The 12531-nt window shown below is 48.7% G+C and overlaps 1 protein-coding gene across 7 annotated transcripts in view; it reads left to right on the top strand.

The window, feature by feature from the left end:
• CEP44 (centrosomal protein 44) overlaps positions 1-12531 on the top strand; it is a 32168-nt gene that overhangs the window by 7993 nt on the left and 11644 nt on the right. For all 7 annotated transcript variants that reach the window (XM_029076320.2, XM_029076319.2, XM_029076318.2 and 4 more), the window contains 5 exons: positions 3377-3523; positions 5512-5631; positions 9407-9541; positions 11018-11227; positions 11645-11717. In XM_029076320.2, the coding sequence (XP_028932153.1) occupies positions 3377-3523; positions 5512-5631; positions 9407-9541; positions 11018-11227; positions 11645-11717 (685 nt within the window). The remainder of the gene's footprint in view (positions 1-3376; positions 3524-5511; positions 5632-9406; positions 9542-11017; positions 11228-11644; positions 11718-12531) is intronic.

The raw sequence follows: 12531 nt of genomic DNA, 5'->3' as shown, positions 1-12531 counted from the left end.
AGCGCTTAACAAATACCAACATTATTATTATTATTCTCTGTGCCTCAGTGACCTCATCTGTAAAATGGGGATGAAGGCTATGAGCCCCACGTGGGACCACCCGATCACCTTGTACCCCCCCCCCCCAGCGCTTAGAACAGTGCTTCGCACCTAGTAAGTGCTTAACAAACGCCACCGTTATTATTATTATTATCATTGTTTATAATAATAATGTTGGTATTCGTTAAGCGCTTACTGTGTGCCGAGCACTGTTCTAAGCGCCGGGGTAGACATAGGGGAATCGGGTTGTCCCACGTGGGGCTCACAGTCTTAATCCCCATTTTACAGATGAGGGAACTGAGGCACAGAGAAGTTAAGTGACTCCACTAGGCTACACTGCTGCTCACCTTTTGGACAGGGAGCTTGTCAACTAGCTTTGTTATAATGTAATAATAATGTTGGTATTTGTTAAGCGCTTACTATGTGCAGAGCACCGTTCTAAGCGCTGGGGTAGACACAAGGGAATCAGGTTGTCCCACGTGGGGCTCACAGTCTTCATCCCCATTTTACAGAGGAGGGAACTGAGGCTCAGAGACGTTAAGTGACTTGCCCAAGGTCACACAGCTGACAAGCGGCAGAGCCGGGATTCGAACCCATGACCTCCGACTCCAAAGCCCGTGCTCTTTCCACTGAGCCACGAATGTACTCTCCTAAGCACTTAGTACAGTGCCCTGCACGTAGTAAATATTCAATAAATACCAGCGACCGCTTAATGCCAGTGGGCAACTCCAAACCAGGCAGTGGGAAGCAGAAGTTGCCTGAGCCAGAAACCGAAGCGAACGATCAAATGGGGTCCTCCCCCCCTCCCCTAAAATCCCCATCCGCTCCGGTCGCCCCCGTGGCAGCCCCACCTCCGTCTCCGGATGACGTAAAGGAGAGACGACTGTTTCGCTCTAGATCCGGCACGGGAGATGTGAAGAAGGGCCCACTCACCGGTCAGCGTAAATGCGTCAACTGGGCGAGTTTTCACACGTTCACCGGAGTCGTCAGAGAATCCCCCAGACGGACTCACTCGTCCGGAGGGAGGGAGAAGTTTTTTCGCTGTTTCTATTAAAACAGTCTCGTAAAGAAACCCACTCACCCCAGGAGCTTAAAAATGGAGCTGTGCTGGCAAACGTTTAGGCGAGAAATCTGGTAAAGATCATGTCCATTTTAATTAGCTCCCGTATAATTTGATGGGAAGTTTTGGGGGTTTTTTGATGGTATTTGTTAAGCGCTTACTGTGTGTCAAGCGCTGTTCTAAGGGCCGGGATAGGTACAGTAAATCAGGTTGGACGCAGTCAACATCCCCCATCGCTGCCTAATCACGGGGAGAACGGTTTTAAATCCTTATTTTACAGCTGAGGAAACTGAAACCCAGAGAAGTGAAGTGACTGGCCCGAGGCCATGCAGCAAGCAGTCGGCAGAACTGGGATTAGAACACGGGTCCTGTGACTCCCAGACCTGAGCTCTTTCCCGTAGGCCATTTTTCTCGATATAATTTATAGCTGGCAGTGTCTTGAGTCAGAATAGCAGAGTGCAGTAGGTGCATTCATTCAGTCGTATTTATTTGGCGCTTAATGTGTGCGGAGCACTATGCTAAGCCCTTGGAAAGTACAAATCGGGAACAAATAGAGACGGTCCCTGCCCGTGATGGGCTCACCGTCGCGGAGCGGGGAGACAGACATCAAAAAAAGTAAACGGGCGTCAGTAGCATCATTATAAATAAATGGAATTATAGATATATAGCCATTATCGATAAATATAATTATAAATGCACAAGGGCTGCGGCGTGGGCGGGTAGAGCAGAGGGAGTGAGTCGGGGCGATGGGGAGGGGGAGGGAAAGCAGAGGAAAAGGGGGGATCGGTCTGGGAAGGCCTCCTGGAGGAGGTGGGCTTTCAGTAGGGCTTTGAAGAGGGGAACTGTGCTAGTTTGGTGGAGGTGAGGAGGGAGGGGATTCGAGGCCGGAGGTGGGACGTGGGCCAGGGGTCGACGGCGGGACGGGCGGGAACGAGGTACAGCGAGGAGGTGGGCGGCGGCAGAGGAGCGGAGCGTGCGGGCCGGGATGGAGAAGGAGAGGAGGGAGGTGAGGTAAGAGGGGGCAAGGCGACGGACGGCTTTGAGGCCGAGAGTGAGGAGTTTTTGCTCGATACGGAGGTTGTTAGGCAACCACTGGAGATTTTTGAGGAGCGGGGTGACGTGCCCACGGTGTTTCTGTCGAAAGATCATCCGGGCAGCAGAGTGAAGTAATAATAATAATAATGTTGGTATTTGTTAAGCGCTTACTATGTGCAGAGCACTCTTCTAAGCGCTGGGGGAGATACAGGGTCATCAGGTTGTCCCCCGTGAGGCTCCCAATTAATCCCCCTTTTACAGGTGAGGTCACTGAGGCCCAGAGAAGTGAAGTGACTCGCCCACAGTCCCGCAGCTCGAACCCACGACCTCTGACTCCCAAGCCCGGGCTCTTTCCGCTGAGCTAGGCCGAAGTGGGGAGAGACAGGAGGTTGGGAGATCAGAAAGGAGGCTGATGCTGTAATCCAGTCGGGACAGGATGAGTGATTGTACTAAGGTGATAGAGGTGATGAGAAGCAGCGTGGCGCAGTGGAAAGAGCCCGGGCTTTGGAGTCAGGGCTCATGAGTTCGAATCCCGGCTCTGCCGCTGGTCAGCTGGGTGACTGTGGGCGAGTCACTTCACTTCTCTGGGCCTCAGTTCCCTCCTCTGTAAAATGGGGATGAAGACTGTGAGCCCCACGTGGGACGACCTGATTCCCCTGTGTCTACCCCAGCGCTTAGAACGGTGCTCGGCACATAGTGAGCGCTTAACAAATACCAACATTATTATTCGGTTCGGATGGAGAGGAGAGGGCGGATCTCGGCGACGGCGTGAAGGTGAGACCGACAAGTGATGGTGACGGATCGGATGTGTGGGGCGAACGAGAGAGCGGAGTCAAGGATGACACCGAGGTTGCGGGCTTGTGAGACGGGAAGGTTGGAAGTGCCTTTTAAATTTAAAATTTTCATTAAATTTAAATTTTTACTAATTTCACTCAATTGCCTATTTTTTTGTCGCTCTTTTATCGGTCGTTGCCATTTAGTCACTGCACGCTTGGTCACGGAGCCTTTTGGAAGGTCTCCAAGCCAGTTAAAATAACAAGATGCCCTGGAACAGTCAGTGTTGGGTGATAAAGACTTTAGCCCTGTAATTAAAGTTTTAGGAAGGTGATGGTAATGGAGACACATATTCGGTTTCAGGATTCTGCCCCCGTACTCTAAATTACCATCCTTTTTCCGAACAGGGAGGGAATCCCTCTGTTTACTCGCAGTTGATCGAATGTTGATTTTTCTTTCTCTTTACAGCTTCTTCGGGATCGATTTCAGTATAAACCAATTCTAACGAAGCATCAGTTTCTCCAGTGTGGATTCGCAGAACGGAAAATTCAGATCGTTTGCGATATTATGAACTCTGTGATGAAGAGACATAAGGAATTGTGCAATCTTAATAAGGTGGGCATCTGGATGTTGATTCATGGTAAAGTGTTGCCTTGGTTTCTCGAGAAGTAATCGAGACGTCGCCGTTACCGTTTATGCCCCTCTAAGAAAATGCTTCGTAGCACAGTAGAACAAAAAATCGCTTCTCCGACGAGTCTTTTTCCTTTCCAAAAGAATGAAACGTAGGATTGCGTTGTCAGCCGCCAGCGTTTGGGACTTGCTGAGTTTAGCTGCTAGTTTAATGTAAACCGCCTCTCATTTTTTGGCACTGTAAATGTGGTGAGCTGAATCGATCTGTCAGGGTACTATTAAGCGCTTGGGAAGTCCAACCTAATATAACAGACACGTGATCTGTTATATGAGTTCAGTTAATCGATGGTATCTGTTGACCGCGTCAAACAGAAACTCCTCACTGTTGGCTCTCAGGCCCTCGGTCCTCTCGCCCCCCCCCCGCTACCTCACCTTGTTACTCTCCTACTACAACCCAACCCGCACGCTGTGCTTCTCTAAGGGCAACCGTCTCACCGTGTCTCGGGCTCGTCTATCTGCCGCCGACCCTTCGCCCACGGCCTCCCTCTGGCCTGGAAAACCCTCCTTCCTCAGATCTGCCAGACATTGACTCGCCCCCCCCCCCCCCGCCTCAAAGCCTTATTGAAGTCCCATCTCTTCCAAGAGGCCTTCCCTGACCAAGCCCCCCGTTTCCTCTTCTCCCACTCCCTTCTTCATCTCCCTGACTTGCTCCCTTCATTCATCCGCCCTCCCAGCGCTGCGGCACTTACGTACATTCACCTACGTATCTATATGTACATATAATTTATTTATATTCATGTCTGTCTCCCCCTCTAGACTGTAAACTCACTGTGGGCAGGGAGTGTGTCTGTTTCTTGTCGTATCGTACTCTCCCCAGTGCTTAGTACAGTGCATACAGTAAATGATTGATTGATCGGGATTTGCTATACGCCCTGTGCGCAGAGAAGCAGCGCGGCTCAGTGGAAAGAGCCCGGGCTTGGGAGTCAGAGGTCAGGGGTTCGCATGCCGACGCCGCCATTTGTCAGCTGGGTGACTGTGGGCAAGTCACTTCACTTCTCTGGGCCTCAGTGACCTCATCTGTAAAATGGGGATTAACCGTGAGGCTCACGTGGGACAACTTGATTACCCTGTATCTCCCCCAGCGCTTAGAACAGTGCTCTGCACATAGTAAGCGCTGAACAAATACCAACATTATTATCATTATTAAATTTTATTTTCCGGGTTGTAGTACACTGAGATATGCCTGTTATCATTATGGCTATAATAATAATAACGGTGGCATTTGTTACTGTGTGCCAGGCACTGTACTAAGCGCTGAGGTGGATTCAGACAAAGCGGATTGGACACATCCCTGTCTCCCATGAGGGTCACACTTTCAATCCCCATTTTATAGATGAGGTAACTGAGGCACTGAGAAGTTAAGTGACTTGCCCTAGGTCACACAGCAGAGTCAGGATTAGAACCCATGACCTTCTGACCCCCAGGCCCATGCCCTATCCACTAGGCCATGCGCTTAGTACAGTGCTCTGCCCACAGTGAGCGCTCAATAAATACGATTGAATGAATGAAGGAAAAGAAAGTGGAAGGTGAGTCAGGGAAAACAGGTGGGAAAATGACAGGGGAGAGGAACAGAGTGGGTGAAAGAATAAGGCAGACACTGGAGTGAGGGAGAAGGTTGAAAGAAATAATGCTTTGTAGGGAAAAAAGCCAACTCCTATTTTTTTCTTGCCTTTGCACCATCCTGTTATTTTTGTTTTCACCTCAAGTTTCACTAGGGCAATTCAGGTGATAATGCAGTGAAAACGAAATGCAAAGAAATCAGAATGTAAAAGTAAAAACAACCCCGCCCCCCCCCCCCCCGCCCAAAACCTAGTCTCCCTATAAAAAAGGAAAAAAAATATCATGGAGACGATTTCAAGGATGGCGGCTTGAAAAGATTGACCTTTTTACTGTGATTTCTTTTGCGTCTGTAGGTTAAATCACAGCCCAAAAGGAAGGGGACTTCCAAGTCAGATTCTCAGGGAAATTTTGAAGACCATTTTGCTGATCCTGTTATCGTCGACATCACCGGCGAGGTTATGACTTCTGAACAGGTGTGGAACTAGGAGATTTTGCTGAAGAACAAGAGGCCCAGAAATTCTGTCGCCTGAGTGATTTATGTTTTCTGCCTGGCACTAAATAGAAGTGCTTTGGGATCCAGGACATAAAGCAAGTGTATCTGTTTTTACCCCTTGTCCTTGCCTTTTATGTTGGATTTTGTGTTTTTATGGTTTCGTGTTTCCTTACGTGTCTGTTGCCAATTCCTTATAAAATAAATGGTGGTATTTGTTAAGCGCTTACTATGTGCAAAGCACCGTTCTAAGCGCTGGGGGGTACAAGGTGATCAGGTTGTCCCAGGTGGGGCTCCCAGTTTCAATCCCCATTTGACAGAGGAGGTAACTGAGGCCCAGAGAAGTGAAGTGACTTGCCCAAAGTCACACAGCTGGCAAGCGGTGGAGCCGGCATTCGAACCCACGAACTCTGACCCCAAGCCCGGGCTCTTTCCACTGTGCCACGCTGCTTCTCCTATGAGAAGGGAAACACATCTACCAACTCTGTTATATTGTACACTCAGTCTGTCGTATTTATTGAGCACTTACCGTGTGTAAGGCAATGTACTGAGCGCTCGGGAGCGTGCAGTATAACAATATGGTAGGCACTCCCTGCCCACGGAGAGCTCACAGTCTACCACTGTCTCCCAATTGCTTAGCGCAATGCTCTGCACACAGTATTCATGCATTCATATCTCTTGAGCGCTTACCGTGTGCAGGGCAGCACTGAGAAGCAGCGTGGCTCAGTGGAAAGAGCCCGGGCTTTGGAGTCAGAGGTCGTGGGTTCCAATCCCGGCTCCGCCACCTGGCAGCTGTGTGACTGTGGGCAAGTCACTTCACTTCTCTGGGCCTCAGTTCCCTCATCTGTAAAATGGGGATGAAGACTGGGAGCCCCACGTGGGACGACCTGATTCCCCTGTGTCTACCCCAGCGCTAAGAATAGTGCTCTGCATCTAGTAAGCGCTTAACAAATACCAACATTATTATTATTACTAAGCGCTTGGAGGAACAATTTGGCAACAGATAGAGACGATTCCTACCCAACAACGGGCTCACAACCTAAGCGCTCAGTAAATATGATTGACTGACTGGCAACGCCCACGCTCCCCCTTACTTTATTCTTAGACCGTGAGCCTCTTCAGGGGCCAAGGACCACGCTTAATGTTTACCCTTGCACTTTTCCTAGCAGTTAGCGCAGTGCTTTGTACACAGTAGGAGTTTAAAAAATACCATTACTGCTTCTGTTGGTTTTGAAAAATCTCAGATGGTGATATAATAATGTTGGTATTTGTTAAGCGCTTACGAGGTGCAGAGCACTGTTCTGAGCGCTGGGGGAGATACAGGGTCATCAGGTTGTCCCACGTGAGGCTCCCAGTCTTCATCCCCATTTTACAGATGAGGGAACTGAGGCCCAGAGAAGTGAAGTGACTTGCCCACAGTCACACAGCTGCCAGGTGGCGGAGCCGGGGTTCGAACCCATGACCTCTGACTTCCAAGCCCGTGCTCTTTCCACTGAGCCAGGCTTGCACGGTTCTTTTGCATGATGTGGCCTCCCTGGTTAAGTAGAGAATGGACAACAAGATGCTGAGACTTGCGGGCGTTGCATCTCCCGACTCTTTGGTATTGTGCTTTCCTAAGCGCTTAGTACAGTGCTCTGCACACAGCAAGCACTCAATAAATACCGTAAATCGATCGATTGAGTGGGAGGAGGTAAGCTACGGTTGGCGCTGGTTTTCTGGTTTCGGAAGGACCTGGGTTCTAATCCCGGCTCCGCCGCTTGTCCGCTGGGCGACCTCGGGCAAGCCGCTTCACTTCTCTGGGCCTCAGTCATCTCATCTGTAAAACAGGGATTAAGACCGTGAGCTCCGTGTTGGACAGGGACCGTGTCCAACGTGATTAGCTTACCTCTTCCCCGGCGCTTAGAACGATGCTTAACGCGTGGTAAGCGCTCTACAAATACCGTCATTATTTATCCCTTTGGACTGTAACCTTACTGTGGGCAGGGAATGGGTCTGTCTATTGTTATATTGTACTCTCCCAAGCACTTAGGGCAGTGCTTTGCACAGTAAGCGCTCAATAAACAGCCTGATTACCCCGTATCTACCCCAGCGCTTAGAACGGAGCTCTGCACATAGCGCTTAACAAATACCCACATTATTATTATTATTACCATTAATAAATACGACCGAATGAGTTCGTAGCAGGAGTTCTCCAGTTCCCTAAAAAGCACTACATTCCGGATTGGGGAAGGTGGGGAAGAGAGTCATTCTTAACACGCGTTGCTTTCTTACTTGACAAGAAGTATTCCTAATTAGAGATCTGTGACCGCAAAGGTGACGTTTTTCCTTCATTTCTCTAGTTGACCCCTCTCCTGCCCCTCACTTCCACCTCTCGCCTCCGTTTTCTTCTTCGGCCGCCCTTCCCGCGTCCCCGCCTCCTGCTTTCCTTAGTTGCGGAGAGGCAGGAGATGGTATGACGTCCAGGGGGTTGGGTGCAATCCCTGGAATGCCTTCCCCCCTCGTATCCGGCAGAAGATTGCTCTCCGTGCCCCCAAAGCCTTATCGAGGGTCCATCTCCTCCGAGAGGCCTTCCCTGATTAAACCCTCCTCCTCCCACTCCCTTCTGCGTCGCCCTGACTTGCTCCCTTTATTCATCGCCCGCCTCCCACCCCACAGCACTTATGTACATGTCGGTAATTTGTTGATGTATATCAACGTCTGTCTCCTCTTCTGGGCCTTAAGCTCGTCGTAGGCCGGGAATGACACCGTTCTATCGTCTACTGTACTCTCCCAAGCGCTTCAGTACAGTGCCCTGCACACAGTAAGCGCTCAGTAAATAGGATCGACCGAAATCCCTAAATGGCTTCGGCGTCGGAGGGCAGCCCTGACTGGTTAGTCGGGTTGCCGCATAGCACCGGAGAGGGAAGAGCCCGGCCGCTCTCACGGTCCCACGAGAAGCAGCGTGGCCTAACGGATAGAGCCCGGGCCTGGGAGTCAGAAGGATCTGGGTTCTAATCCCCACTCTGCCACTTGCCTGCTGTGGGACCTCGGGCAAGTCCCTTCGCTTCTCTGGGCCTCAGTTCCCTCATCTGTAAAATGGGGATTAAGACCGCGAGCCCCACGTGGGACGGGGACTGCGTCCAACCCGATTAGCTTCCGTCTCGTCTCCCCAGCGCTTAGTACAGCGCCCGGCACGTGGTAAGCGCTTAACGGAGCCCATTAAAAAAAAAAAATTCCCTCCGCTCCTTTTTTTCTGGGGGACGAAAGATCCCGCTTCACTAGGCCTTTCCTGTATTCTAAGATTTCAGCTGGTTAACGTCTCTTTGGTGAGGGGAGGGAGGGGTGTGTTTTCTCTGTGCCGAAGCAGCCATCCATTTTGAGGGAATCCCGAAAAACCAGAGCCCTGGCCAAGGTGGGATTCTCTACTAAAGATTTTCAAACTTTTGGGTGTGGTTCCCCCCTGCCCATTTGTTGCTCTGTCGTAAACTAAACTAGATTTGGGTCATATTATGTTTTTTCTTTGAAGTTTCTTATAATCTTTACATTCCTCTGAAAAGATTAGAGCCATCTGTTCTTAAATTCAGAAAAGCCCTCCAAAGCTTTAGAGATCAAATTGCTTGGGCTCACGGGCATAGAGTTAAGGGAGTCCTGAAGTGCTGAATTCGGATGCCCTCCTTAGAGAAGACATTCTCTCAAAAACCTGGGCGCTGACTCACACCAGGTGAAACTTTTAGAGCGCGCGCTTGTACGCACTTGACTTTTTAATTTTATTTCAACAGAAAAAAGCTACAGTGGAGCGTCACCCTGATAAGGAAGACAATGTGGAATTTCCTAGTGCCCGTTCAATAACGGAAGATAACAGAGAAACGGATATGCCGGGGAAAGAGGTTATTGAAGGCACGTGTGAGCAACAAGTAAGGATTTTTAGAACCACCGTCGATTTTTGATCAGCTGGGGATGCGGTGGGCTTTTCCCCACCCCCGTGTACCTGTGTTTCAACCCTAACCGCATAAAACTTTCATTATTCATTTTTTTCTTGTCGGGGTTTGTCATCTGTCCTGTTAGCGTTAGATGGAAGCCCCCAAGGGCGGGTACTTTCCAACGATCCAATGTTCTGCTCTCCTAATAAGTACGTTCTTTTGGTACTGCACTGGGGATAGAGCTCACCTCCTCCAGGAGGCCTCCCAGACTTAGCCCCCCTTTAAAAGAAAATGTTGGTATTTGTTAAGCGCTTACTATGTGCAGAGCACCGTTCTAAGCGCTGGGGGAGATACGGGGTCATCAGATTGTCCCATGTGGGGCTTACATTTTTTTAATCCCCAGTTTTACAGATGAGGTAACTGAGGCGCAGAGAAGTTAAGTGACTCGGCCAAGGTCACACAGCGGACAAGTGGCGGAACCAGGATTAGAACCCACGACCTCTGACTCCCGAGCCCGGGCTCTTTCCACTAAGCCACGCTGCTTCTCTAAACCTTTACCTCTAAATCTTTACCTCTGCTCCTCCTCCCCTCCCCATCTCCCCGACTCCCTCCCTCTGCTCTACCCCGCCCCCCCCACCACAGCACTTTTGTATATATGTACATAGTTATAATTCTATTAATTTATCCTGATGATATGTATATATCTATAATTCTATTTATTTATATTGATGCTATTGATGCCTGTTTACTTGTTTTGATGCCTGTCTAGACCGTGAGCCTGTTGTGGGCAGGGACTGTCTCTACTTCTTGCTGAATTCTACTTTCCAAGCGCTTATTACAGTGCTCTGCACGCAGTAGGCGCTCAATAAATAGAATGGAAGGAATGAATGAACTGTACTAAGCGCTTGGAATGTACAAATCGGTACAGATAGAGACAGTCCCTGCCCTTCGACGGGCTTACGGTCTAATCGGGGGAGAGGGACAGACGAGAACGATAGCGATAAATAGAATCAAGGGGATGAACAGCTCATTAAACCGACAGCAAATAAATAGAATCAAGGTGATGTACATCTCATTAACAAAATAATAGAATCAAGGTGATGTACATCTCATTATGATAAGAGAGTTCTCAAACAGGGATGTAGGAAGCTAGATTAACCGATTTTGGGGGATAGTTCTTATTTTGGGGTTGCTGTAGGCAGGGAAGATATCTACCAACTTTGGTATATTGTACTCTCCCAAGCGCTTAGTATTGTGCTCTGCACACAGTAAACACTAAATAGAGATCATCGATTGATTGATTGGTTTATTCATTTAGCGAAACAATGATTTTATTTTCTTTGACAGGGAAAGTATTCACGAGTGCCAGAAAAGGGAAAGTATGACTTTTAGGTAGAAAAGATCATCGATCAGCTGAATTTCATCTTGTGTGGCGCATTGTGAAATCTGTTTTCTCCTGAACCAATTTAGGATCCAGAATTTAGCACTCAGATCGCAGCCCTGCAGAGAGGACTTGTCGAATGCCAAGACAAGCTTGACAGACTGAGTAGGATAGAGGATAAATTACACAGTTTGGAAGAACAGTTGAAAGGAAAAGTGATTATAGATGAAAAAGCCTGGAATAATCTCCTAAGCCGTGTTCTCCTTCTTGAAACGGAACTGCTTTTGCAGCCTAAAAAGGTATTTGCTCTTCAGATTTACACCGTTGTTCAGAAGATGATTAAAATTCATTCATTCATTCATGCTCCGTCAAACCTGAAGGGTTTTAGAATTTAGTGAGGTCTGTAGAAGCACTTGATGAATGCTAAATTCAGAAATTCTCATTTCCTGGTATGCCTTGAAAGATGAATTTAGAGCCCTTTCCCCCACAAGTAGACCAAAGAATGAATTCACATAGTTTTATCCTACTTCTGCTTATGGAATGATCCACGGTTTTATCCTGCTTCTACATCCGAAAGACCATCACCTTTCCTGTACGGGACAAATGGATTTAGTTCCCATACAGTTTAGACCTTTCAGAAATGGGTCTAAAAAAGCAACGTGGCAGTCTTATGCTTTTTTTACAACGCCATTAAGAATTCAGATGTTTCATTTCAGAACGATCCGTCTGAGTTTAACGAAGGGAGAAAAGAACGTACATCAGTCAAGAACACGGATCTCACGTCCACTGGTGAGTCCTTGCATTCTGCGGGTTTTCAAGCTGCAGGGAGATATTTCTCATCTTGTCATTCTTTTTTTCCAGGAGGGTCTGGGAAGTCCTGAATTTGACCGGAAACTGTCGTCAAGGCCAGTAGATTTGGTAGCACTATCTGTAACCGAGAGGCCACGTGAGACTGCTACCCTTTCTCATAGCAAGACGTCTCAGAAATGGAGTTTAGTTGGTTTTCAGTGGGCGCGGGCAAGGCTGTGCCAGTTAGTTGTTGGGGAACGGCGGTAGGTGGTAATGAATTTGCGAGTTTTTGTTTGGTTTTGTTGTAGAGGTAAAGTTGCTGCCTGGGGATTTTCTTCAGGGCGGTGGGTTGTACGGGGAAAATCTCCGAGGACCAACTTTAATTTTGCCTCCTCAGATTCTGGAGAGCCGCATCCCCTACCCGCCCCCTCTATTTTGCTGCTGCCTGAAGGAAAGAGAATAGGCCTCCGGGCCTCAGATGTCCCATTGTCGGGCCATATGAAGATATCCCCGATGTAGCGGTAGTTTATTCATTCATTCATTCAATAGTATTTATTGAGCGCTTACTAGGTGCAGAGCACCGTACTGAGCGCTTGGAATGAACAAGTCGGCAACAGATAGAGAAGCAGCGTGGCGCAGTGGAAAGGGCACGGGCTTTGGAGTCAGGGCTCATGAGTTCGAATCCCAGCTCTGCCACTTGTCGGCTGTGTGACTGTGGGCAAGTCACTTAACTTCTCTGTGCCTCAGTTCCCTCATTTGTAAAATGGGGATTAAGACTGTGAGCCCCACGTGGGACAACCTGATTCCCCTATGT

Source organism: Ornithorhynchus anatinus, chromosome 12 (genome assembly GCF_004115215.2).
Source record: "Ornithorhynchus anatinus isolate Pmale09 chromosome 12, mOrnAna1.pri.v4, whole genome shotgun sequence".
In the NCBI taxonomy this organism is placed as follows: Eukaryota; Metazoa; Chordata; class Mammalia; order Monotremata; family Ornithorhynchidae; genus Ornithorhynchus; species Ornithorhynchus anatinus.
Note: the sequence above shows the minus strand (reverse complement) of the source record. Positions and strands in the feature narration are given on the sequence as shown.